The 25644-nt window shown below is 39.1% G+C and overlaps 1 protein-coding gene across 14 annotated transcripts in view; it reads right to left on the bottom strand.

Moving 5' to 3' along the window:
* EXOC7 (exocyst complex component 7) overlaps positions 1-25644 on the bottom strand; it is a 945568-nt gene that overhangs the window by 800020 nt on the left and 119904 nt on the right. For 8 of the 14 annotated variants that reach the window (XM_044068105.1, XM_044068108.1, XM_044068110.1 and 5 more), the window contains exon 6: positions 13369-13536. In XM_044068105.1, the coding sequence (XP_043924040.1) occupies positions 13369-13536 (168 nt within the window). Of the gene's footprint in view, positions 1-2594; positions 2607-13368; positions 13537-25644 lie in introns of all 14 variants that reach the window. The other 6 variants (XM_044068104.1, XM_044068106.1, XM_044068111.1 and 3 more) reach the window with 1 other exon arrangement.

The raw sequence follows: 25644 nt of genomic DNA, 5'->3' as shown, positions 1-25644 counted from the left end.
ATTTACTGATGAATATTTGGCATTATTCGAGGATTGAGACAAAGCAGAAAGTGAAGTGGTAAATAATATAACATACAATGCTTCACTGCAAGAATAAGTTGGTACCAAGAGAAGAATATTTTTTTTTACAAATATTTGGAATAAGGTTACGTCGAGATATTAGCAAACCAAGAAACTGACATTTTTGATATGACTGCAAGGTGCTTGAAGATACTATTTTATAATTCTCTAGAATTAGATTGAAGACTTTGACTTGGTTATGCTGTCCAAACAGTGTGGAAGATTTTGGACTATAACTGTTCATTTATATTAAAAGTGTTTAGTACATTGACATACTAAGGTATTTATAATTAGAAGTTTTGAACATGATGTCATAAGTCTGTACAACATAATTCTTGAATATGTTTAGGTTATTATGAAGTTCTCTTTTTTCTTTAGTTTGTGTTTAAATATTACCTCTCTTTTTTATTTTTTAATGATGATTCACATTACGTTAGATAAGGTTTTAGAGACAAATGTAACTCACCAGAAAAAGTAAAAGAAGAATAAAGTACAAACATCATAGTGATCAGAGAAAAGAAGAAATGACCTCAACTTGGGTTCTTCCACCCACTTTAGCAAGAGACAGGTGAACAATTTCAGCAGTTTACAGAATGCATGTTGGAGAGATCCTAAACTGTGGTGCATCTGAATTCTAAACCTCTGGGGTAATTTCAGAAAGATGCATCCCCAACATAACCAAAGTTTGGTCAGTTAAGGGTGTGTGCACCATGGGTTTGTAACGTATGGGAAGAAGGGTTTACTCTGAGCTTATCTGCCAAGTCTAGGCAGGATAGACACTTGAAAAGCACTGCAGTATCTATAAGATTGGCAACTATATCTAATTTAGGGACAGGCAGCCCAGTTCCTTGACTTTAAATAGCACTGGAATCTACAAACCTTGAATTTATTACCACACTGACAGGACATCATAGTTTATACCTGGGTAGTGCAAGTCTTCTTCTTCTTTCAGCTGCTCCCGTTAGGGGTCGCCACAGCAGATCAACTGTTTCCATGTCTTCCTATCCTCTGCATCTTGCTCTGTCACACCAACCACCTGCATGTCCTCTCTCACCACATCCATAAACCTTATCTTAGGCCTTCCTCTTTTCCTGTTACCTGGCAGCTTCATCCTTAGCATCTTTTTCCCCAATATACTCTGCATCCCTCCTCAGCACATGTCCAAACCAACATAATCTTGCCTCTCTGGCTTTGTCTCCAAACCTTCCAACCTGGGCTGACCCTCTAATATACTTATTCCTAATCCTGTCCATCCTCATCACACCCAGTGCAAATCTTAACATCTTCAACTCTGCCACGTCAAGCTCAGACTCCTGCCTTTTTGTCAATGCCACTGTCTCTAACCCATATAACATAGCTGGTCTCACTAACCTCTTGTAGACCGTCCCTTTCACTCTTACTGGTACTAGTCTGTCACAAATCACTCCTGACACTCTTCTCCACCCACTCCATCCTGCCTGTACTCTCTTCTTCACCTCTCTTCCTCACTCACCATTACTCTGAACTGTTGATCCCAAGTACTTAAACTCATCCACCTTCACCACCTCAACTCCCTGCATGCTCACCATTCCTCTATCCTCCCTCTCATTCACACACATGTATTCTTTCTTAGTCCTGCTGACCTTCATTCTTCTACTCGCTAGAGCATATCTCCACCTCTCCAGAGTCTCCTCCACCTGTTCACTACTCTCACTACAGATCACAATGTCATCTGCAAACATCATAGTTTGCCTGGGTAGTGCAAGTCTTTATACTAAAAAGGTACTGCATGATATTGTTAATCTCCATGCATTAACAAGGCAAAGCATGTAAACTCAGGATCCCAAGCTCTTTTTACAATGTCAGAAAATGCATTCAGACATTAGCTGCAGAAATAAAAAGATCCCTTGTACTAAGAGAGCATGCTATTACAAGACTCTGGTACTAAAATTAGCCCCATAGCTAACAATGTACTGCAATTCAAAGCAAAGACAATAAACCAATTCATATAAAGGCAATAAGGGAATCACACTGGCTGCTATACACAAACAAGCAACATTTGTAAAATTCTACATCTGCAAAGTTACTCAGTAGTAATGATGCACTATCACCCAAAGCAACACCTTCAGGTATCTAAACAGTCAATCTTGGATTCCGGCTGTAAACTGCAGCTCGTTTTTTCTAGAAGTGGAAAATCAAAACATGCTGTGTGGTCAATACCTACCTCCATGGATACTCAAAGTGAACTATTAGGTTTTCAGCAAGGCACTCATGTTACCAGTATGCAATTAATCTACTTGCAGAATTTACTAGGCCGCATTTAATTTCTTAAAAATGAAAACATTTGTTTCGTTTTGCATTTTTTTTCTCTGAGATAATTTTAAAACCCCGTTTGTTCCGTCTCTACTTAGGAGTCATCCCAAAAGTACTCTTTGCACAGTGAAGGCTTCCTCCTCTCAGTGAGGTGATCTCCATAAGATTGCAGAAAGTCCTGCACACAGATATCTGCAGGATTACATGAAGGCTGAGAAAGCAAGCAGACAAGGCTGTTTTACCTGGAATGTAGACTGATATTCATACATATTGAATGAAATAAAAAAAAAGAAAAGAAAAAAATTAATAATAAAATCATTAAACGTTAAAGCTATGATTTACAGCTATCCAATATCTTAATTCTTGAACAAAACCATGCACTTTAATCTATTTCTCCTGCAGACTGCAGCAGTACTGCTCTTTGAGTACTAAAGTCTGTGCAGATTAAATATATTTTCTCTAAGATGGCCTTCAAAATTAAATTTAAGGAAACAAAATCAATATCTTGCATAATACTCATTATCAAGGTGAACATTAGAAAGATAAAGCAGTTCTGAATGTAAGACGCATAGAAAGTACACACACACACATCATGGATTGAAGTTTCCTTATCGTTCTCAAACTCCAGGGGCACAGAAATGTGCACAGGCATGGTGTGTGTGTGTGTGTGTGTGTGTGTGTGTTTGAGAGAGAGAGAGAGAGAGAGAGAGAGAGAGTGTGAGAGAGAGAGAGAGAGAGAGAGAGAGAGAGAGAGAGAGAGAGAGAGAGAGAGAGACAGAGAGAGAGAGAGAGAGAGAGAGTGTGAGAGAGAGAGAGAGAGAGAGAGAGAGAGAGAGAGAGAGAGAGAGACAGAGAGAGAGAGAGAGAGAGAGAGTGTGTGTGTGTGTGTGTGTGTGTGTGTGTGTGTGTGTGTGTGTGTGTGTGTGTGAGAGAGAGAGAGAGAGAGAGAGAGAGAGACAGAAAGATAGATAACTAACAGCTTTATATGCAATAGGTGATTATTTTGCTAGAATCAAAAGGCTACACTTTCATATCTACAAAACATGCCCAACAGTACCTCTGGGCACAGTTATTATTTACTTGCACATTCTATCAAAATGAAAGTGCTGCTGTAGCGTTAATGTTGGAAGGGATAAATCACGTTTCATACCATTACCTACTGGAGGTGTGAAACACTGGTTTGGAGCATACTGCTCACTCTCTTACAGCAAGAAATCTGGGTAAAGCCTAAACTAATGGGAGGACAAAAGCCCAAAACTAGAGACAAATTTTAAGTATTGCTCTTATAAAGTTGTTAGAATAATGGGATTTGTGCCAGTATACAGCTTCTGAAAGATACAAAGTCTCAAACTCAAATGTGTAGCATTACTTAGTGACTTCAATTCTAAGTGACTTGCCAGAAAACCACAAATTTTATGAGGAAAAGAACAAAATATGAGGCAAAAATGTGGACATTTTGTGAAAATCTGAACAGTTGAAAGGTATGGTTTGGAGACTAGTTATTGCATTTGATTCACTGTGACTGTTTATTATGTTTGAATGGCATGTTACAGTGAGAAGGTGCTGGGAGACTGCAGTGTGATACATGTGTGAAAGTATGCAATGACTTTTGAAAACGAAGTACTACACACAGAGTAGGGATGTCTGTAGATGTACTCTAGTATTTAAGTGTAGTGTGAGAAAGCAGTCAGTGTGCAACTGACAGACGTGGTCTTGTGCCAAACTTGGAGCAAAACACGGGCACATCATAAAGCTCCCTGTTCTTGCTCCAGTGACAATGACAGCAACAATAAAAAGTTAGGAAACGTGAACAGAATATGTAAGCAGTGCCCTGATAATGGAGGAGTGGGCCTTTTCCACTCTTTAAAATCATGAGTTTCTGTAGAATGAGTGAGATATGGATGAGTATTGAACTGAGTTTGCGTGTTGTGTGTGTGTGTGTAGTGCACACACATGTATGTACAAACGGCATCTGGAAAACAAATTTTAGCGCAATGAAAGCAGATTTTCAAAATGTTTTCAGTGACAGACTCACTTTTTCACCCCATTTCTCAACCTCTTAGTTTATGAATCGGAACAACCAACCAACCAAGGACCGATGTTTGAATTCACTGAATGTTTTTTATACATCAGTAATCTTCATTTACAAATTTGATAGAATATCATTATAGTAATATGCAATTCCTGATAAATGGGAAGTCTATCACTGCAATGTGTGGCATTACACACCTAGTTTAAGTATTGTTTACCAAGAATTGTGGGAAACTAGAATAATATCATTTCAGTAATATGCAATTTCTGATAAATGGGAAGTCTGTAACTGTAATGTGTGGCATTCACTTAGTTTAAGTATTGTTTAATAAGAATTGTGGGAAACTAGATACAGGGGATGCTGCCCTATGGTTTTACGTTTTTGAAATGATGTTCATGAAGGAGCCTAATAAACAAATAGAAGGCAAAGCATGTAACTTGTGGTTCCCATTTCTTGTACATTTATTTTATTTAACATTTGTTTACTGGGAAAGTCTAGCTGTTCAGCTGTGGTTCAGACCTAAGAGTTTTGTCCGTTACTTGCAGCTTTCCTTACTGCTGACCACCTGACAAATACTCACTGTTTCTGGGATATTCTTCACTGTTGAGCCTGACACTATACAACTACAGGAGGAATGCAAGTACTGCTTCCTGTGCATCACTCACTCAGATCTCAGTAGAGGTAATGCAGTTAGGTGCGTTTGGAAAGCACTAGGCAACAGCAGTGGCTGGGTCAGTGTAACTGAAGGCTACAAAAGTTACATATATTTTCTCCAAAAATGTTGCTGAATAAATCTCACCAAGATGCAAAGAAATCAAAAAAGGGCTGCCATGAACTAAGAGTACTAAGTATCTTGCAGTTTCAACATTGAACCCAATATATTTTTACTGCAAAAATGTTGTGCTGCATCTTTAGAACAGCTTTATTTTGCAGCATTACTCAGCCCTGATGATAATTTAATATATGTAGCTTACAAAGTAGAGAAAATTGCTGTAAATGTTTTTCAAGTTGATGGCATTTCATGAATAATCACAAACCCATGAGAAAAGACTACTAAGGCTGCCCTTTAAAGGCCACAGATCATGGTTTCAAGTCTGGCTAAGGAAGAGTCACCTCTGTGGAGCAGACCCAAATGACCTAGTGTAAATCAGTGACCACAGTTTGCTGGAGAAGCCGGATGGGAAAGTGGGAATGAATAGCTGATGTGGGCTTACTCACTAGATGGGGGTTGGAGTGTAAAGTAGTCTGATCCACTGCAATGCTGATCACTTTCTTCTCTGAAAGTTTACTACATGCAGCAAAATATGATGGAGAAGTGTGCTTTGCTCACCAAAGCCATGCTCACTGCAACATTCAGTAGTGCATGTGTGAAAGTAAGCAAATGGATGTAGAATTTTTTTTTTTTTTGTATTTAATCTGTTGATTAAACTAATTAAGCCCACTGGACAATGTCTCTCTTTTCAAGGATGACCAAGAAGCAATGTCTGGTTAAGTAATCTGCACAAAGCAAAGAGAGGTAGAAAGAATCAAACCCTGTACTCTTAACTACAGGAAGTAGCTCATTAGTAGCATGGCGCTGTAATCCTCTGCTCTAAATGCTGGACAAAGCACTGCTGGCTGTTACTATCACAAGCGCATAAAATCAACCATCAGGAGAAGGGATAGGTCTTACTAGGCATTTCCTTAGAGTATTCCATCACAAATGGTGCAATTCTAGGGAAGAGGGACACCCTCAAGCAGTTTTCCTACCTTGGAACAATTAAACGGTGTCCCTAAAAGTAGGTGGCCCAGTTGGGGGTGAGGGGATCAAGGCAGACTTTCAGATTGCTAGGATGATGATTTTACATGGCAGAAGCAGATGAATACACTAACTGGATGATACACAATCCATCTGGCTCTCATCTCAACCAGCATTCACTGAGTGATCAATGTCCTGGGGATTTTTTTTTTTTTTTTTTACTATGTGTCCTTTACTCCAATGCCTACTAATTATCAGATCTGTCCTGAGAGGACTTAAGCTTGTTTCTTAAAGTTCTCTGGAGGGGCTGCCATCCATTCAGCCATGAGGGTACTTTGTGCCCTGCCAATATCCTGGCAATTCAGCATATGGGGCAGAGGAGAAGCACTCCCACATGATCATGGGAGTTGTTGTGCCCTCTCCATGCTAGTGTATGCTCCTGTACATCTGCACTGAGGCTTACCAGATTTGCAGCTTGGTGGCAGAAAGCCTGCTCTAGGCCCACCCTTGTGCTGCTGCTTCTTCTCAGGGATTGTGGCACGAGACAGCACCTTCTTGCCCATGCATTTCCACACCAGCTTCAATGGATTCTTGAGCCGAAAATCATCTTTTTCATGCTCAGTAGGATGGAAAGCCAAAGTTGTTTCCGCTAAAAAGGTGTAATGAGCAACATGAAAATGAGAGAGAGAGAAGGAAAGGCATAAAGCAACAGACCTGTCCATCCAGTACACAAGGCATCTGCTGCACAGGTTCTTGCGGTTGGTGTCCTGGTGCAGAATTTTCATAATTGTTTGTTTTCTTGACCAGCACTAAGGTCTATTCTGCCAAACAGCACTCTGTGGACCACATCCAGAAAAACAACTGTTCAGTCTCCCTTCATGATAATCTGCTCCTGTTCTCCTCAACTGGACTGCCAGCACATTCTCATGAGATAGGATTCAACATGTTTTGTGAATCATACTTAATTCCTTGGACAGATGCAAAGTTTCCACAGCTAGTCTGCATAAAACAAAATGAGTTCCTCACTGCTTGTTAATGTGCTAAATGATAGTTGTCTTGTCTGTGAGGATATACAGGGTTCCTGGCTGCCACACCTGCCTGAATGGTTTTATGGATAAAAGTTTAGCCAAAATCCTTTTCAACACTGATGTGCTTATTTCTTCAGAGTTGTGTACCAGGTCTCATGAACTGGTTTCTCTCAACCAGGCCCAAGCCTAGTAATTAGGAGTCCAAAGCCAGTGTCTGAGCCTGGATTGAAGGAACATCTTGAATGACAGTGACCTGCTGAATCCAGCATAACATCTCTGTTTATACAAGGAAAAAGTGGGATAGGGATACTACAAGGAGTAGGGATGCTGGCACCATCTGTTCTACAAGTACCACTGTAATTACTTGTTAAGTTGGGTGGGGATGTTGTCGGAGTTGTTTCCTGTATTGGGTGAGGGGGTGGAAGCTTTACCTGGTTGTAAAACAGAGTTGATTGCTGCCCATAATTTTTGGGAGTTGGGGGTTATTAGTATGTTTGTTTTGAATATTTTGATAGTAAGTGATTTTGTCTGTTTTAATAAGCTTTTTGGCCTTGTTGCGTAATTTAAGATAGATTTGTTTGTTTACTTGTTTTTTAGTTTTGTGAAAGTTTGTCCAAGCTTTGTTTATATTTTTGAGGAAAACTCTGGTGTCTTTAGTTAGCCAGGGGGCATACTTTGTTTTAATTCTGGTGGTTCTAGGGGGAGCATGGTGGTTAAGTAGGTTTAGGAAAGTTCTATTGAAGTATGAGACTGCTTCATCTAGTGCCAACTCTTTCAGGGGGGGGGTCCAATTACAATGTTTTAGGTCCCTGTTAAGGTTATTATGGTTAAAGTGTTTTTTATTTCTAATTTCTCATACAGTTATCGGGGTAATTAGTGGAGTTTTACTTCTCAGTAGGTATGTTGGCTGGTGATCACTGAGCGTGTCAGGAAGACATCCAGCTAGGGATATGAGGGGTGGATGGGATACAAGTATCCAATCCAGTATGGATTGGTGTTTAGTTCTTATCTGTTCTAGTAGGGGATGCGATGACTTGACATGTTCTTCATATCAGTCACTGCTGCAGTATTCTTAGCTATATGGGTAATTTCCCACAGCTAACTATATTTGAGAGATGGCAGGAGAAGGGTCCATGAGGGCCTGGAGAATGGTTCTAGCAAAGTTTGATCTAAAACCTTAAAAAAGAATCAAGCACTTCAGTGCTTTGGAAAAGTATGTACACAAGACCAAGTAGCAGCTTCTAGAACATTACTAGAATCCAACCCTTTCCAAAAAGCCACAGATGAAGCAAAGGCCCTGATAGAGTAGGCCTTGACCCTGCGTGTAATACATTTGTTATGGAAAGTATAAAAAAGTAGTCTGTTTTGACATAGGTTGTCAGTTTTTACCTTCACAAGAAATGAACAATTGATCCTAAAATCTGAAAGACTAACTTCTGTTAAGATAGCACACAGTCTGTGGACAGCTAAGGTACGGAGTATCTTTTCTCCCTCATTTTTAGATTCAGGAAAGAAAATGGGGAGAAGGTTTGGCTTAAAGTAAGGGATACCACTTTAGGCATAAAAGAAGGATCAGTTCTCAAAGAAACAGTCTCTGTGGAAAAATGAGATAGGGGTGTCATCACAAGAGCTTGAAAGTCAGATACCATTCTTAGAGATCACAGCAATCAGTTAAACCACTTTCCATGTTAAGAACTTCTAATCTGCTAGGTTAGCTGGTTCAAGTGGAGAACGCGTTAGCTTCTCCAACACAAAATTAAGATCCCAACAAGAGGCCACTGGCTTTTGAGGAGGCATTTTATGCAAAACCCCATTCAAGAACATTTTAACAGAAGACTACATTGAAATGGTCAATAAATGAACCCTGACAGAGGAATAAGAAAGGTCACATGACAGTAACTCACAAATATTGTAAAACCACAGAAAAACTAGCCCTGAATGGGTACTAACACATGATTTTCTAGTAACAGGCTTTCTTGCCTCCATTACTATCTTCTGCATGTCCTCAGAAAACAGGTGCCTACAAGGAATTAAGACCACATCATCCAGGCAGTCAACTGAAGACGACTGATGTCAGGGTGTGTTAAACATCACTGGTCTCTTGTGACTAGATCTAGTCTGTGAAGAAGCTTGTAGTAATTGCCCCTGGCCATGTCCAAAAGAAGGGAGAACCACGGTTACCTAGGCCAGAAGAAAGTAAACACATTGATCTTGGGAGATTCCTTCTGAATCTTCAGAAGTATCCTGGATATTAATGGAAAGGGGGGAAAGGCATACAGTACTATTACTGGCCAAGGGAAAGAAAAGGCATCTGTCTTAAAGGCTTTCTTGCATGTAGTCCTAGAAAAGAATTTTGTCAGATGATTGTTCAGAGAGGAGACAAAGAGGTCTAATTGAGGAATCCCCACAGATTAATTAAATCTTGGAAGATCTATTTTCCATTTGTGAGGGTCGGCCCTGGTCTGGCTCAGCTTGTCTGCAACACAATTTTGCTCTAACAGAATATAGGATGCCTGTAGGGTGAAACGGTGTTGTGAAATTATAGCCCAAACTAACATGTCTAGTTTACAAATGAGCTACAACCTGGTTCTCCCTTGCTTGTTGCTGTACCAATTGACTGTGATATTCACTGCAACTACATGAAGAGGTCCCGGAGACCAAAGATAGTTCAGAGTCCAGTTTTATCATCAGGGCAATCATCGCCTTGATATTTAAGTGCATGCATCTGCCCTTGGTGTCACACATCCCCTACACTTTTATGCCTCCTGAAACTGCTCGCCAAGCAAAGTCTGAATTGGCTAGAGTGACTAAATGCTTTGGAGCAGGGAGGAAGAAGGGGAGACTTGTCCCCACCAAAAGATTTCTCTTCTGACAAACCTTAGCACTGGGATCTGAAAAGATAAGGGGTGTTGATGCTGGGACCAAACAGATTTCAGATACCATTGTATCTTTCTTATGTGGAGTCTTGCTAGGGATATCATTAGAAACATAGATGCCATGAGACCCAAAATCCTGATGTACTCCATCGCAGTGACTGAGTGAAAACCCTTAGAAATAGACCTAAATAAAGATCTATTTTCTGTGGAAGAAAAACTCTTTGAACTGAGGTGTCTAGCTGACATACCAAAATCACAATCCTGTGTGAGGGAGTCAAGAAAGACGTCTGAATGTTCTCTTGGAATCGCAGTTTTTGCAAGAGATCTCTAACCTAACAGAGAGATTCCTGACAACATGAAAAAGACTCTGCAAGATAAGCAAGTAATCTAAATATGGAAAAATGTAGATAACCTGTAGCCTGCAGTGAGCTATAACTGCAGCCAGACACTTTGGGAACACTCATGATGAAGTGGATAATCCAAAGGGTAAGGCAGAGACATAATAATGTGATCCAGACATGAAATGTCTGAAGTACACATAAATAACGATGTGATCATAAGCATCTTTTAAGTCTAGTGTTACCAGAAAACTGGAAAGAGGAAGAAGTAACAGGCTGTAAAGTGATAACATTTTGAATATGGGCACTATCACAAACATGTTTAGGAAAGAAAAATCAATAACTGGTCTCTAAGTATTTTCTATCTTTGGCAAGAGGAACATCCTCAAATAAAACCTCTTCCCCGCTTGGGAGAAGAAACTGGTTCTGTCACTCCTTGTGACAGTATCTGATGAAGAACAGGCGGAAACTAAAGAGTCAGAGCTGCAGGATGAGGAATGACCCCCCTGGAAAGGAGGAATGTTTTCTCACTGCCGTCTGTAACTTTGATGAATGACTTTCAGAACCCATTTGTCGGAAACGATCTGTGTCGAGGACAAAAATGGAGATTCAAACTTTCAGGAAGAGAAGATGGGCTAGTGTGGGAGGTGGTCACAAGATCTATTGAATGGACATTCAGACTTGTTGGACTGTCCTTGCTTTTGGGAAGTCTGAGACTTCTTTTTGGAACCCCCTTGCCATTTCTTCTTAAACATCTATTTACTTGAATTCTGATTAAGCTGTTTATTCATTTTGCCAAAACTAGATGAAGAGAAGGGCAATTTGGAATAAGAGGGCTGAAAAAAATCTTAGAGATTCCCTGGATCAGCTTGCCCTTTTCATCATACTTTTTGATCACCTCCGCAGCAGAAGGCCAAAACACTAAATCTCTATCCAAGGGAGAATTTAAACTCTCATTTTTTCACATTATCTGGGAGGTTCTCAGAATGCAGCCAAGCAAATCTTCTTAAAACAGTACCAGTGGCCATAGCCCTAGAAGAAGCATCAGAGTCATACACCCACACACTGCAAATGAATAGTGACCTGTGAAATAGAAGAAACTAAGTTAATTAAAACATATTTTTCATCAGATAAAGCATTCATACTTTCAGAAGCTGTCAAAACAAAACTAATAAGAGTCTGACAACTCAAAATTCTGAAAAACAAAGTTGCAGAAGTATACACTTTTTCCCATACCCATCAATAAAATGTTCCCATATTAAAAAGAGTAGGATTGGAATTAACTAAACACACCCTCTAAACCAGACAGGACAGGAAGAATGGGTGTAGAGTCTGGAAAAGAACACACCTAGTGTTAAAAAGTGTTAAAATAACTTTCCTGAAGGGGAATGTAATAAAAATTCAACAAAATTTAAGAAGATAGAAGTTTTTTTACCCCAAATGGAACTTTTCTGCCCAGCAAAGAAAAGCACAAGCTGACCATCATCCTCAAAACCCTCAGAGGAGCATACTATTTGGTGGCAGTAAAGCTCTGAAGGGTGTAACGCCCAAACTTGTTTTTTAGTCAGCTCAAGGTGTGGAAGGTGCCCTGAAGCTTTGGAAGTTGGCTGAGAGCTAGCATAGAAGGGGGCAAAAAATAGATGCAGAAAAATATGGTTACTGGGAGAGACTACTGCTTTGTGTTTCTACCAGTTATAACATTAACAGTCTACTTTAACTGTGGAAAAAAGAGATTGCATTATAATACAGCACTTGGGTAAATGACAAATTCACCCACATGGGTACATCACTGTGAACCTCATCATAAAAATAATCAGTTGATTAATTTTTTAAAAGTGTGTGCACCTTAGTATAGGTTCTTCTTCCCCCCAGTTATAATACATCACACTTCTACCAAAATATAAAGGTGGATTTCTTACAGAAATTTAGCAGGATTCACTCTACCAATATTTTATCTAGTTATCACAAAATTCAGATTGCATTCATATTTTTGAAATTATGCATTTATATATTTAAACTGCACATTAGTCCTCATAGCTCTGTTTCTCTAAAATCCTGCAAGAACGAATTTGATTCCCCACCCCTGCACACACAACGAAGTGCAACTGTTCATAATTTATGCACTCTGACAGTAAGCTGCTAAGCAGAGTTTCAGCAACTGCAGTTTTGATACACCTGTATGTTTGCAAAAGGTCTCAACTTCATGGCTTTCAAGGGTAGAAAAATGTTAAACCAATTCTGTGCAGCTTCAGAGAACCTAACAAGTATTGTATGACTGCAAAGTATGATTATATGCAGCAGAAATGTAAAAGCTGTGGAGAATTAAATTAATTAAAACTGGTTTTATTAAAAGAAAACTATTCTGAGAAGAAAAATAATATACTCTCAGAAATAGTAGGAGGTACAGAATATGAAGTTTTTAAACATTTGCAGGCAACATTGTAAGGGACTTTTAGCTTTACAAGCCCAATTTATGGTGCTTGTTATAATTATCAATATAAATAAGCACTACCAAAGGAAAATGTATAGACCCTAAATATGTATAATGTAGTGTAAATGATTAACAACTGATGTGAATATATAAGCCATCAAGAGTAAAATAAGATGCAGCTGAAGCTGTTAAATATGGAGAAAGATGCACCACAAGTAAAGTCATTGCTGGGCATACAGCTCAACTGAAAGAAGAAAGCTAAAATAAAACCTTGGGGGAATAAACTATACTTTTTGAAAGCATGGTGGATACTGGCTTTTTAAGCCACCATGATACAATCTAATATTTATTAACATAAGAAATTAGGTGGGTAGCTGACTATACCGAATGTTACAAACTGATACAACATTCAACTTACAAATGAAATATGTTTTGTAAAGTAAAAGTATCTGGCAATTTAAACAAAAAACACACAATTCAAACAATTAAGAGAGGGTTAAGCTAAATTTAAAACAAAACAAACAAAAAAAAAATCTTAAAGACTTTCTAATCAAAACTTTGAAGCATACTGACCTGGCCTTTTAACAGGCTTCTTGGTTGGGGTGTCTTTTCTTTTGTTCTGCACAGCTGGAGAGTACAGTACCCCAGAGGATGAGCTATTTTTGCGCAAGTGTTCTTTGAGACCACGAAGAGAACGGTCAAGTTGACTGGACCGAATCTGATAATATACATTCATAAAATCTGAACAGAAAGATCAAAACTACTCAGTGATCCTTTACAACAGACAGATTAAAAAAAATAAGATTATCATCATCATCAGTCTTGCTTAACAGACAGCAAGTAACAACAATCATTGCATAAAGAAAGCTGTTTACTTCTGCAAGCTTTCGTGACTACATCTGAAATACACTTGGAAATAATACCTTTTGCTTTAAAAAAATAAACATTATAAATTGTAACACAATTACAAGATATGTAAACTAAATACATATCTATAAAACATGTTGAGGATTATTTTTTTTTTGGCAGAAAAAATACTGAATACCTGTCAAGTACCACACCTGTGAACCACTGAAAGTGAATGCAAGAGAATATATACTAAACTTGAGGCTGAGTCTTCTTGGCATATTCCTCCTATTCTCTGGTAAAATATATATACAGTTAAGTTGGAGTGTGGTCGCACAGCCCCATGTGTCAGTGGTGCTTCATTTTTTTAAACAGTGAACTTTGCAACTAACTGGCAGTACAGTATCACCTCATCCTATCTACTACCAGTTAATTCCCCCAATCACTCTTGCTAGGGTTAGGGTATGGCAGTGGATAAAAATACTTCCTTCCCTGCATAGGTGAACTGATAGATGTAGCGTACTGTCATTACTGCTATTACTTACTGCTATTTATACTACAAGTTGACGTTAAGGGTTGCTTACTGGATGCTACAATGTTGCTATTTTTAGCGTTGAGTTTGAGTCCATTTTTTTTTTTTTTACACCAGCTACAGACAAGTGTAATCTCCTGTTGGAGGGCCTATACATCAGAGAGGGACTTGGTGAAGACCCCCAACTTACAATCATCTTCAAGCTTTGGTAACCAGAGATTCTTGTTTGACATACGGAAATCTGAGAAGTAGATAATGAGTAACACAGGTCCTAGCACAGATCCTTGATGAACTCCACTGGTCACCTTCCTGGTCTCTGAAAACCCCATAAACTTCATTAACTGAAATAAATATTCCCAACTCATTTAATGTCAAGAAGCAACTGACAAAATCTATCAAAGATCCTCTTCCTCCTCACTGCATCCTCCATACAGCAGGGGAAGAGAGGACTGAGCTGGGCAGAAGAACCCTCATGGTAACTTGTCAGGTCTTGAGCTAGCATCTGTTCAAGCAGCAAAAAGTTTGATTCTGATGTTGGGTTACTGGTTAGGCTTAAAATGGCCCTTTAAAGCAGTTAGCCTAGTATTCACCTATGAACTAAAAAGGGTCACATGAGCTTTTATATTTTTAGGGATGCTGTCTGCTGTACTCCTCTCAGGCACAAATCCACTTTGATCTAAATTAATCAGGGAGGCAATATTTTATAGATGTGGTTAAATACTGTAATGGGACAGTACACCTCAAACTGGGTGGGAGTCCTTATTGTATTTAGGGATAACTATAAGCACTTGTTTCCACAAAATCGGGAGTACACCAAAGTAAAAACTCTCATTTGCAAGAACTTATGCAAAACTGCCTCTAAATTTCCAGTACATCTCTAGGAGACTCCATCAAACCCAGGAGTTTTACTACATTCGATTTTCTTAATGTCAGCTTCTTCATTAGTGTCACACTGTTACACATTTGCTGCTCAAACAGATACTAGCTCAAGACCTGACAAGGTACCATGACTGTTCTGTCCAACTCAGTCCTTTCCTCCCCAGCGTTTAACAGCTGATAATTCCTAAATACCAAAAACACATTACCTGAATTATGTATCATCTTGTCCAACTGTCAAGAATGTGTATTCCTCTGTTTGTCTTTTACTGACAAAAATCTCAAAGCCAAAAGCTCTAAATCAGATAGTGAGGAGGACTTAAAGTTCTTTAATTCCAAGCTACACACTGCCCTGAAATCTAAAATAATCATTACCATTTTTATCTTTGCTCTTGCAAATCTGGCCGAAAATTCTGCTGCAGAGTCAGTAACCATGTTTGTACGAAAATAAGCCGGGAATTAACTCCAAGCATCCCAGCAGCCACACATCCCCTTGAGAAATGTTGCAAACTGTGCTTAAAACTATCCCAGTTCTCCTGTACAGTCTCTGAAGTATTAACCTGCAGAGATAACTCTTGAGTCACCATTTCCATTAATTTACAGTCAAAACGTTCCCTACTGCAGTAATTTAGATTAACTCTCAATGCTCTAGAGAGGTACTAACCTCAACATTAAAATCTAAAACAAATGGTGACAACCCTTGTCAGTGTTACAAGACAAGTTATAAAGTACAAATGCCCCTTAGAGTATAGAATCTCATCAGGTCTGAAGGCTACCTGGTAATGACAAGAATAATACACTGTCTGCCTCTACCCAAAATATCCGGAGCAGCCACTGTTCTCATGGTTCTAATGTGACAGGACAACTTCTTAAGCAGCAGGAAAACTGTGGCCCCTCACGCCACCGGAAACTTCACCCAACTGAAAACTGAATTCCAATCTACTCATGTAGTAAACCTTGAAAATCAACCCATTCCCAGATAAGTCTGAATATCAAATTAACCGTTATGCCTCTGTTAAATATTAACTAAATTAACATAAAACACTGTCATGCTACAAGGCATATTCATTTCTAACCTCCCTTCAGGATTAAAATGATATAACAATACATTTCTGGGGAATTCTCTTCTGACTCATGTCACTTCACCTCTCCTCCTGCTGGAAGGGTAGGCCATTTAAACTGACCACTTATAAGCCACTACAAACCAAAAGACAATATCTTACAGGGTATAATTTAGCTCCTGGTAGAATAATATGCCTGCATTAATTTTTCTAAAATACTTTATCACTCTAGTCTATTCTATGGGGTAGTGCAACCCATTTACATTCCAAGGGAAAAGATTCATACTCTCTGAAGATCCAAAACGGTGTTAGCATCAACCCCCCATGCCAAAAAAAAAAAAAAAAAAAGACATCACTGCCATAACCATGAAACATCAGCTACTCATATAATACAACATATTGAGATACACTCTTCCATTAACCTCTACATGCCAAGACCCACCTTCCTTAAAGGTAGTTACTTCCTTAATGAATTGGAAATATACACAGTTGTTTTGTTACAGCTTTTTCTCATAAATTGCTAGACAAGTCCTCTGCAAAGCCAACAAAGAGAGCATAGCAATAAAAACTAAACACTCCCAGTAACATGGATAACTATATACAGCATAAATTTCACTCATTGTCCATGTAACAGCCATTTCAAATCTAGTAAGATGATGACCAGCTGCACTAATTCCCAGAAAATGCTGCTTTGATTAGCGATCACTTCTCAAATACAAAGAACACCATCATTACTGTCCCCTATCAGCTCACTGTAAATAAAGCCGATGTAAAACCAAAAAAAAAAAAATCAAAAGGTGGGAGAAAATTTAAAAAGGTGCAAAGGAAGGGGAGATTAAGGAGATCATAAAAATGTCCACAAACAAGAAGAAGAAGGAGGGGCTGTCCAATATTATATTAGGTTTGGCCTGAATAATTAATAAAGCTCAGTCAGTCAACCACAATTAAGCATTACTCTAATTATAATGATAGTCTTTCCCAAGTTATGTTGTCTTTCTCCACCAGCATTTATCCTTTTTGCTCTGCCTGTAAATATTTTCTGAATAATGGAAAAGTCTTCTGTATAGTGCCCAGCCAGGGATTAGCCTCCCTGCTAGCTTGCACATTCACTGGATCTGATGGGTACATACTACAGCCTGGTCATTCATCAGCAGTATGAAGACACTGTTGCACTTCTCTCCAAATCCACAGGAGAAATAAAGGCAACCAGAGTCCTGGCATATCAACTTTAAACAGTACAGGATAAAATATTCCTATTTTTCATCTCAGTTCTCTGCAATGCTCCATGATAACTGAAAAAAAGAGCCCTTTTCTTTCTGATCTTGGCTGTAAAATCAACTTCACAGTATACCCAAGCTGTCACACACTAGCAAAATTTTCTTATGTGCCTACAAAACCAGTCATTGTGCTTTCATTTGGTGGATACGCTTCAAATCTTACCAAAATGTGTCTTGGTAGCCCTCACTTTTAATTGCTGATACAAAACTAATCTACACCCTCTCTAATATCACAATGGGAAGATTAGTCCTAGCAACTGATTTAGCCTGCATGTAGTTGATGCAGTCACTGCCTTCAGCTAATTTGAGTACCCCAATCAAAGGTTCTTTCTCCTGGTTTTCGTCTTTGGCATTCACTTGCCTGGATTCTAACAGATCAACTTTGGATTCAAATGCAGCCATCCTACTGGTGAAGTCCTTTACAGGTTCACAGGTTCATACTAGACTAACAACCACCATGGTCTTTACAAGCCTAGCCATACAACTCAACCCAGTTTTGTCTCAGAGCTCCTTGGATATCTATAATGTGGAGTATATGTTAGTAAAGAGGTAGCCAATGATTGTGTGTGTGTGTGGGGGGGGGGTATGTTAGTCCGGGATTAAACTTGCTTACTACTGACCTCTGTCCATCAGAGACATGGGGCCAGACCAGGGTTGAATATGTGATTTCCCATCCAATGATTAAGGTTTCTTTTGAATAGGGTCAAGGATAAACTCTGCTTCATGCTGATGGAGAGCTTATTTCAAAGAGTGGTGATCCTTTGAGATAAATATTGATCCCTCCAGCAGGTTCTGTTTATGTCACAGATATGTCCTTGGATCTAGTGCTTCAGGTGTGGCTCGTCTTTCAGATGTGCAAGAGATCTGTGACGTCCACCACTGCTGCCAATATGTGATGGGCACCACTATGTGTTGTCCCCATGCTGGGCCAGTAATCAAGCAAGGTATAAGAAACCTTAAGCCATCATTTGTTGGGAAATACTTATTTTGTGTCTAAATTGTATCCATTCTCCACAATTATGAGGAACTTAATTCAAGAATTCTGGCACATTGTGTGTCTGGATGAAGGAGTGGGTCATTTATTTCCTGGAATGGTCAAATTTTCTTACAGAAGATATTTAAATTTACAGGAATTATTGAACATTCCATTATATAGTGTAGATAAGGGGATGGCAGGGTCCTATGCTTGTGGAAATTGTGAAGTATGTAGAAGGATTAGAAACACTTCTGGCACTGTTATTAATGTATGAAAATTTGAATGTAAGGGTAGAGTCACATTCAAGTCTTGTAGGGTTGTGTACATAGTGGATTGTGGGTGTGAAGTTATCAAGTGGTACACTGGACAAACTAAGAGCAGCTAAGGTGAGAATATTAGAACATTTAGGAGACATTCAGAATAGAAATTTTAGAAGCCCAGTAGGATAACATTTCTGCAGTACACATTGGGGGGGGGGGGTGTGACAGTTCTTTTTTCTTTAGCCTCCTTGCTAGTCCTCTTATCTAGAGGAGGTGATTTGAATCAAAAGTTGATTTTATTAGAAAGTAAGATGATTTTAAACTATGGTACACTATTTCCTAGGGGACTAAATTTAGAAGTTAATTTAACATAAGCTGTTGTTTAATTCTTTAAGTCAGCTAGGTTTAAATGTTTAACAAAAATGTTTAATAAACATGCTTACATGTTCAATAAATATGCTTACATGTTCAATAAATATGTTTAATAAATATGTTAGATGTTAAATATGTGGATATATGTATTTAAATATTGATGGTTAAATCATATTGCAATGTTTTGTATTAGTAAAGTGAACATTATGTAGAATGTCACTGTGCACTTTTAAGAATTGGTTGCAATTAATAATATAATGAGTAAGGGGTTTACCTGGTATTTATTATGTATGAGCACTTTAATGTGTATCCTTGAAGGTGAAAGGCCAAGGTACCAGATGCTTATTTGCTGCTAGTAAACTATTTTACAACTGCTGCTGGTTGTGACACTGGAGACAGACGTGCACTTGAAATACAAATGGATACACTCAGTATTTCCAGATGCAGACCTTTCTGCATCAAGTACAACTTCCCTTAAAAGCATACAGAGAACACATACAGCCTGGGGTATGGATGTCTCTACTTCAGTCACCCTCCAGATCCCCAATAAGACTCCCCACTGGTACAACTGTAGGGTAAGGTCCTCAGCCAAGTGTCCAAGCCAAGTCCTCATGCACCCTCTCTGTAAACCCAGTGCTTTGTGTCCCTGCTCAAGTAGCTGAAACACACACACACACACACACACACACACACACACACACACACACACACACACACCAATTTAATTTTCACACACACACCTGGGAAAGGTTGGAACAGATTACCCACTCTACCAACTTTGCCTGACAATAAGGTAGCTATCACTGCCACCAGTCAGTTACTAGAAGGCTCTTAAAAGGGTATCCAATTATACTGTGTACAATTAATATTAATACAAATGGTAGTAGCTCACAAAGACGGCTGGAGTGGCCCACACAGTGGCACCAAGTAAATAAAAGTACACTCAAAGGTTAAGTATTCTCTACAAGGATCAGCCACAGTAAAAGTTTTTAATATATTTAATAATAAATAATGAAAGTACATGAAAATACTGAATATATATTCACAGTAAACCACAGAGTTCAAATCACAGAAAACATTGAAAACAACATTGATGGACAGACTCGTACAAGTAAAGAAAAACAATATCTAAACTAATTCACTATATTCCTGACTGAACCTAAGATAATTTACAGTTCCCTAATAACTTGCTTGGGCAAGGCAAAATGAAATAACCGAGCAGTCTTTCTAGTCAGGCCCCAAACAGAATACTCTACCCTCTGAGATTACTCCCTGTGAAATATAACATCCAAGTTGACTTGCAGAATGACCTCATTTGTCCTTTTGAAGTTTGAAACAGGACTTTAGCAGTCTGCTACAATGCACATTTAGAACATGTATGGCAATGCCTAGGAGCCAGAAACATTTACAACACTTCCCCCCTTCTTTACAAAAGCTAACAGATAATGGCTCCCAGACCTACAATCTCCGGGCCTACTCAGCACTGTGGGGTAACATTCAGAGATTTAACAGCTCATTTACATTTCCCTTATTTTTCTTACAATAAGCCAACTGGTTAACCCTTGATGTGCCAGTGTCCTCTATTAAAACATATACATTTAATTCAGACCCCATAATACATGCACATTTCTCTTCATTTTAGCAGGGTGCACTGTTGACACATTTTAACATAATTAACGCAAGTAGGTCTGAATAGAGTGGTACTATTACTTCCTTGGACCTGTATGTCATACCGTTGCTTATAAATTGGGTGACATAGAATGATTTTCTTACTATCTTGGCTACATGTTGGTCGAATGCCAGATTACGGTCTACATATGTTCCCATATCCCTAACTATCTGGTCAACTGTTAGGGATGTTATATCTATGACGTAATTAACTTCAGTGGATGTTTCTCAAAGGGCACTATAATGCATTTCTTTGTACAGAGTCTTAATCTTTGGCTTTCACATCAGCATTTGTTTATGTTAGACCCTCTTGTAGGAGGTTGGTGTCATTAGGGGACTTCTTGGGTCCCATCTGTGAGCCAGCTGGAAATCCACTGAGTTATGTAAGGACTTATGCCTAGTTCTGAGAGCTTTTCAAAAATACCTGGGTGGGGTTCTGTATTGAATGCCTTAGTCAGGTCAAAGTAGGTGGTATACACCATTTTCCCCTCATCCACAGCCATGATAAACCTCTAAAAGAAGTCTACCGGGTTCAGCAGGCAAGACCTTCCACTAACAAAGCCAAAATGGAATGGGTCCAGTGCCTATAAGTTGCCAATGTCTTTGTTGACCACTGCCATAATTCATTTCATGGCGTTGCATATTAGACCTGCCAGACTGATAGGTCTGTAGTGAGGGGGTAAAATGCTAGAAAGGATTTCACAGGGAGTAGTGGGGGGAAGTTAGAGCTAAACTTATCAACCAGTAGATTTGCTACGTCACCCTGGTCAGTGAAGGTGGTGTCATTTAAAACCAGTTTTGCACAGTGAGGAGTATAACCTTTAAAGGTTCCTGACATAGCTGAAGAAGGCACTGTGATTGTTCTTAGCCTGGGAGGCTATCTTGACCTCATAATTGGCCTTGTTGGACTTTATTAGACCTCTTAGTGTTCTTTTCTCTGAGAGTTGCTCTTTCTGATTTTGGCCATGACTTTGTTTTTTGTTCTATAGCCAGTTGTTTTTGGTGCTAGATCGGGGCTTACTTCTAGTAGGTACAGCAGCCTCTATGCAGTTACCTGCATGTTTGTACAGGGTTTATGTAAATAATTCTACAGAGGTAGCTGGGTTCTTGGGTTTTGGGGGAGCCATAAATATTAAACTGTCACTTAATAGGATGCAGTTTGCTTGAGTACAGTTCCTAACTGTTATGGGTTTAGATGAGTTTTCTGGGTTGATGTTTCCTTTGAGGGGGACTGCTTTGTGGTCTGACTTCTCCAATGAAGACGTGACATGGAGGGGGGTACAACACTCTCACATATTGGTGAGTACTCGGTTTAATATGTTTGATTTTCTGGTTGGACAGTGCACTATCTGGTCCAGCATGTTCGTGTTGATAACATCCAGGAAACATTATGTCTGTGAGTTGGAGGCAGTGTAAGTTTCCCAGTCTACAGAGGAATAGTTAAAGTCACCCACGAATAGGGTATTTGGTTAGATGTTGAGCATCTCTAGCAGGTCTAGGTAAGAGATGTAAGCATCATGGATCATACAGGGTGACTTGTAGGTGGCCAGGACATGACAGGGAGCCTTGTCTGGCACTTATGTCTCTAATGGACACAGGCAGCCTTTAAAAGCAGCCTGTAAATAGATCATCTCCCATGCCCCTGCTTGTATACGTTTCATCTTCCAAGCGCCTTCTTACACTTATCAAGGGTACCAGAACTTGTCATTGAACTGGGATGCATGGCTAGGCTTAAAAAGAGCCTTGTGGTGGTGAGCCTACTACACACACATGAACCTATTCCGACCAGAGGTTACCCATTATCTTTTTAAAGTGTTTCTTTTCAATTTCTTCTGGAAGCCTGTTTTCTGCTTGCATATTTACTTCAAAAAATGTTTTAACATATTTATTTCAAGTAAAGAATTTAGTATTCAGCTTTACATGCTTGTAGCTGATGGTTTGTTTATTAGTAAGGCTTTATATACTGGTTTGCCCAACTGTTTAGCTTCTGTCCCTTAGAAGGGGAATTCTCAAACCTAATTATTACCATTTAAAGATTAAAGAATGGCTTACTATAACGGCAAACAGCAAGCTGTGTTCTTGATTTGATAGTTTTGACTAACCTATGTGTGAAAGACAGAGGGGGAGAGAAAGTGTGTCTGTGTGTGTCTGTGTGTACATGCTGTAATGAAAGGCACTGGGTTTATCTAATGTGGGTGACATTCTGAGGAGCCAGGGATTAGAACTATGAACTGTATCTTGGCAGTGTGAAGCTTATGTGGATGTTGCAGGCCTTTACTTTTAACCAAAACAGCAATGCATAATTTAGTGTATATGCTTAAAGCCAACTGCCCTTTATGTTTTAATGGATACAAGTGGTGTAAGCCAAATCTCATACTGCTGGTTCACTGTTCATTCAAACATTCAAATTTTGACAGTAGAGGTGTAGGGTTTACAACCTGGAGACTCTGTCACATATGGAATAACTCAGGACTCCTACTACTTCTTCCCCAAACACATTTCTTTGCATTTTTAGGGGGAAACGACAGGAGCACAAGGCCAGTCGGTGTTGGATTTCATGTCCCTCAAAAGTAAAAGAATGGTCATCCAATGGCGGCAGGTGGAAAAGTAATGTGCTATCCTTGTCCATCCTAGACAGCATGACCTAAAGATCCTCAGACTTCTCAAAGAAAGCTGAGATGTAGGGAGCCCAGTACCCCTACAACCTCCAGTCACAGGCACTTGAACTGAATCACTCCTGGAGGAGCACATGAAAGATGTACGATGTGCTGGTTGATATGGAAACACTGCAGAGGAGATGGTGGCTGGCGCTCAAACAGCTCATGGTATCCCTGCTTTCAGTCAAGAGCTCTGGTAACCTGGTAAGCCCAAAGATTCGGCCTGCCTAGGTGTGAGGATTCACAGAAGCAAAGGTTTATTTCTGAGTATCCCTGAACCATGGCCAAGTAACCTGAGGAATTGCTTTCCAGGAGGAGGTTGGCTCTTAAACTATGACTAATCAATAAGATGTGCAGACACTTCTCAGAATTCATCCAATAGCATGCAGTTGGGGGTATGCCTCCTACAAGTCCCTTGTCTTCTTCTAAAATCAATCAATGGTACAAGCTCATGTCTTCTGTACTTGAGGATAATCTCAACACCTGTGTGACCTAGAAGGCTACATTAGAAACGGATTTGTTTCTTTGAGTCTGGGCCATACCTTACTTTTCAAACTTCAGTCCTTGTGATGTTCTAGCTAAAACCTGGGGCTGCACAGTGAAAATTTCAGACTGGTATCCCACATGACAGGACTCCTGTCACTATCCCCTGGCAGAACAGCAGACCAGAAGCTTCTCTCTCTTTCTGTCATTTGCAAGTGCCATGGTTGAACCACAATAACACTGATTAACATTATCTTCCTCTCAAACAGGATGCAGATAATACTTATGTAGGTCATGGTGGGCAAGACGACAGTCACACAGACATCCATTAGATAGTATTTGTGTGTAAAATGCAGAAAAAGTACTGATGAAGGCAAGTATCATGATCCTGACAGCACCATAAGCCAGTATAGTAGAAAGAGTGAGGTGAAATGGGTAGACACCCTTGCTAGATTAGACGAGATGTAAAATATGAAGAAAAAATATTTTATTTTGATATTTACCTTAACTAAGACAAAAACACTGTTCTTTTCTGCAGTCCAGGCTACTTCTCACCCCCTTTAAAAGTCACCTTATGTCGGTGCCGGCTCATCCCTACATTTTACATAAGGGATGAATGACAGGCACCACCCCCAAAGGCTACTGACTGGGTGGCTGGGTGGAGTGAGCTGGGTAGTGAAGATTTTATACAACTGTTTTTTTTTTTTTTAAACTAAACAATTGGCAGGATATGTTTTTTTTTATATTATTTATTTATTTTTAGCATGGACTGTATGGAGTGCAAGTGGAATGCAAATTGATGGGCTCGTAGTTACCCCTGACATTTTTTGGTTAGTGAGCCTGCTACTACCTGGGGTAAAAGAGCACTCACTGACTAGTCCACTACGTAAGGAGAAAAGAAAAAGCCCCTATAAACTTAGAAAGTTGCTAAAATAATATGTTTTGCATTAGTATGCATTTTCTATAGGATGTAAGGTCTGAAACTCAAATGTATGTCTATCTGGTTGCTTGGAGTTGGTGGGGGGGTTATTTTTTATTTTTATTTATTTAGTTATTTATTGCTGTTATAAACCTAGAAAGTTACTGATAACGATAGATTTTGGTGTTTTATATCAGGATGCATTGCACTTTCTGAAACATGATCAAGTCTGAAATTCAAATGTACATCATTATTTAGTAATCTGAAGTGGGGGATCAGGGACAAAGATCAAAATATTGTTCTTAAAAACTGAGAAAGTTGCTATAATAATGTCTTGCATTACAATGCATTTTCTTTAGGATATAATGTCTGAAATTCAAATGTACATAATTTAGTGACTTGAATATGTAGAACAACAAATTATTAGTTTAATATTGTGCACACTTATGCAACCAGTTTATTGTACTTTTTTATTTTTTATATTTTTCCCCTCAACAGATTTGTTTGTTTCTCAATTGAATTGTACAGATTATAGGTCACATTAAAGGTGGGAAAAGTTTTGAAATGATTTATTGTGGTCTCATTTTTTATATCACAAAAACCTGGCATTTTAAAAGGGGTGTGTACACTTTTACATCCACTGCACATATATATTATATACACATACATATACATGGAATCACTACGGATTACCGAACGCCCTAAATCCTGACGCTTAAAACACCGAGACCACATGCCCGAAACCCCACAATACTGAATATTTAAAACCGCAAAATTCAAAATCGCGAAAGTTACACAACCGAACAGCACACACACATACACACACCTTCCCTCCACAACTAAGCAATGCATCCTACACCAGACTGCACCCCCCACACCCCCTACTTTATTATTCTAACTCCGAGATAGCACAAGCAAACTC

Source organism: Protopterus annectens, chromosome 4.part0 (genome assembly GCF_019279795.1).
Source record: "Protopterus annectens isolate FY-2018-M chromosome 4.part0, PAN1.0, whole genome shotgun sequence".
In the NCBI taxonomy this organism is placed as follows: domain Eukaryota; kingdom Metazoa; phylum Chordata; order Ceratodontiformes; family Protopteridae; genus Protopterus; species Protopterus annectens.
This window is presented reverse-complemented; position numbering and strand designations above follow the sequence as displayed.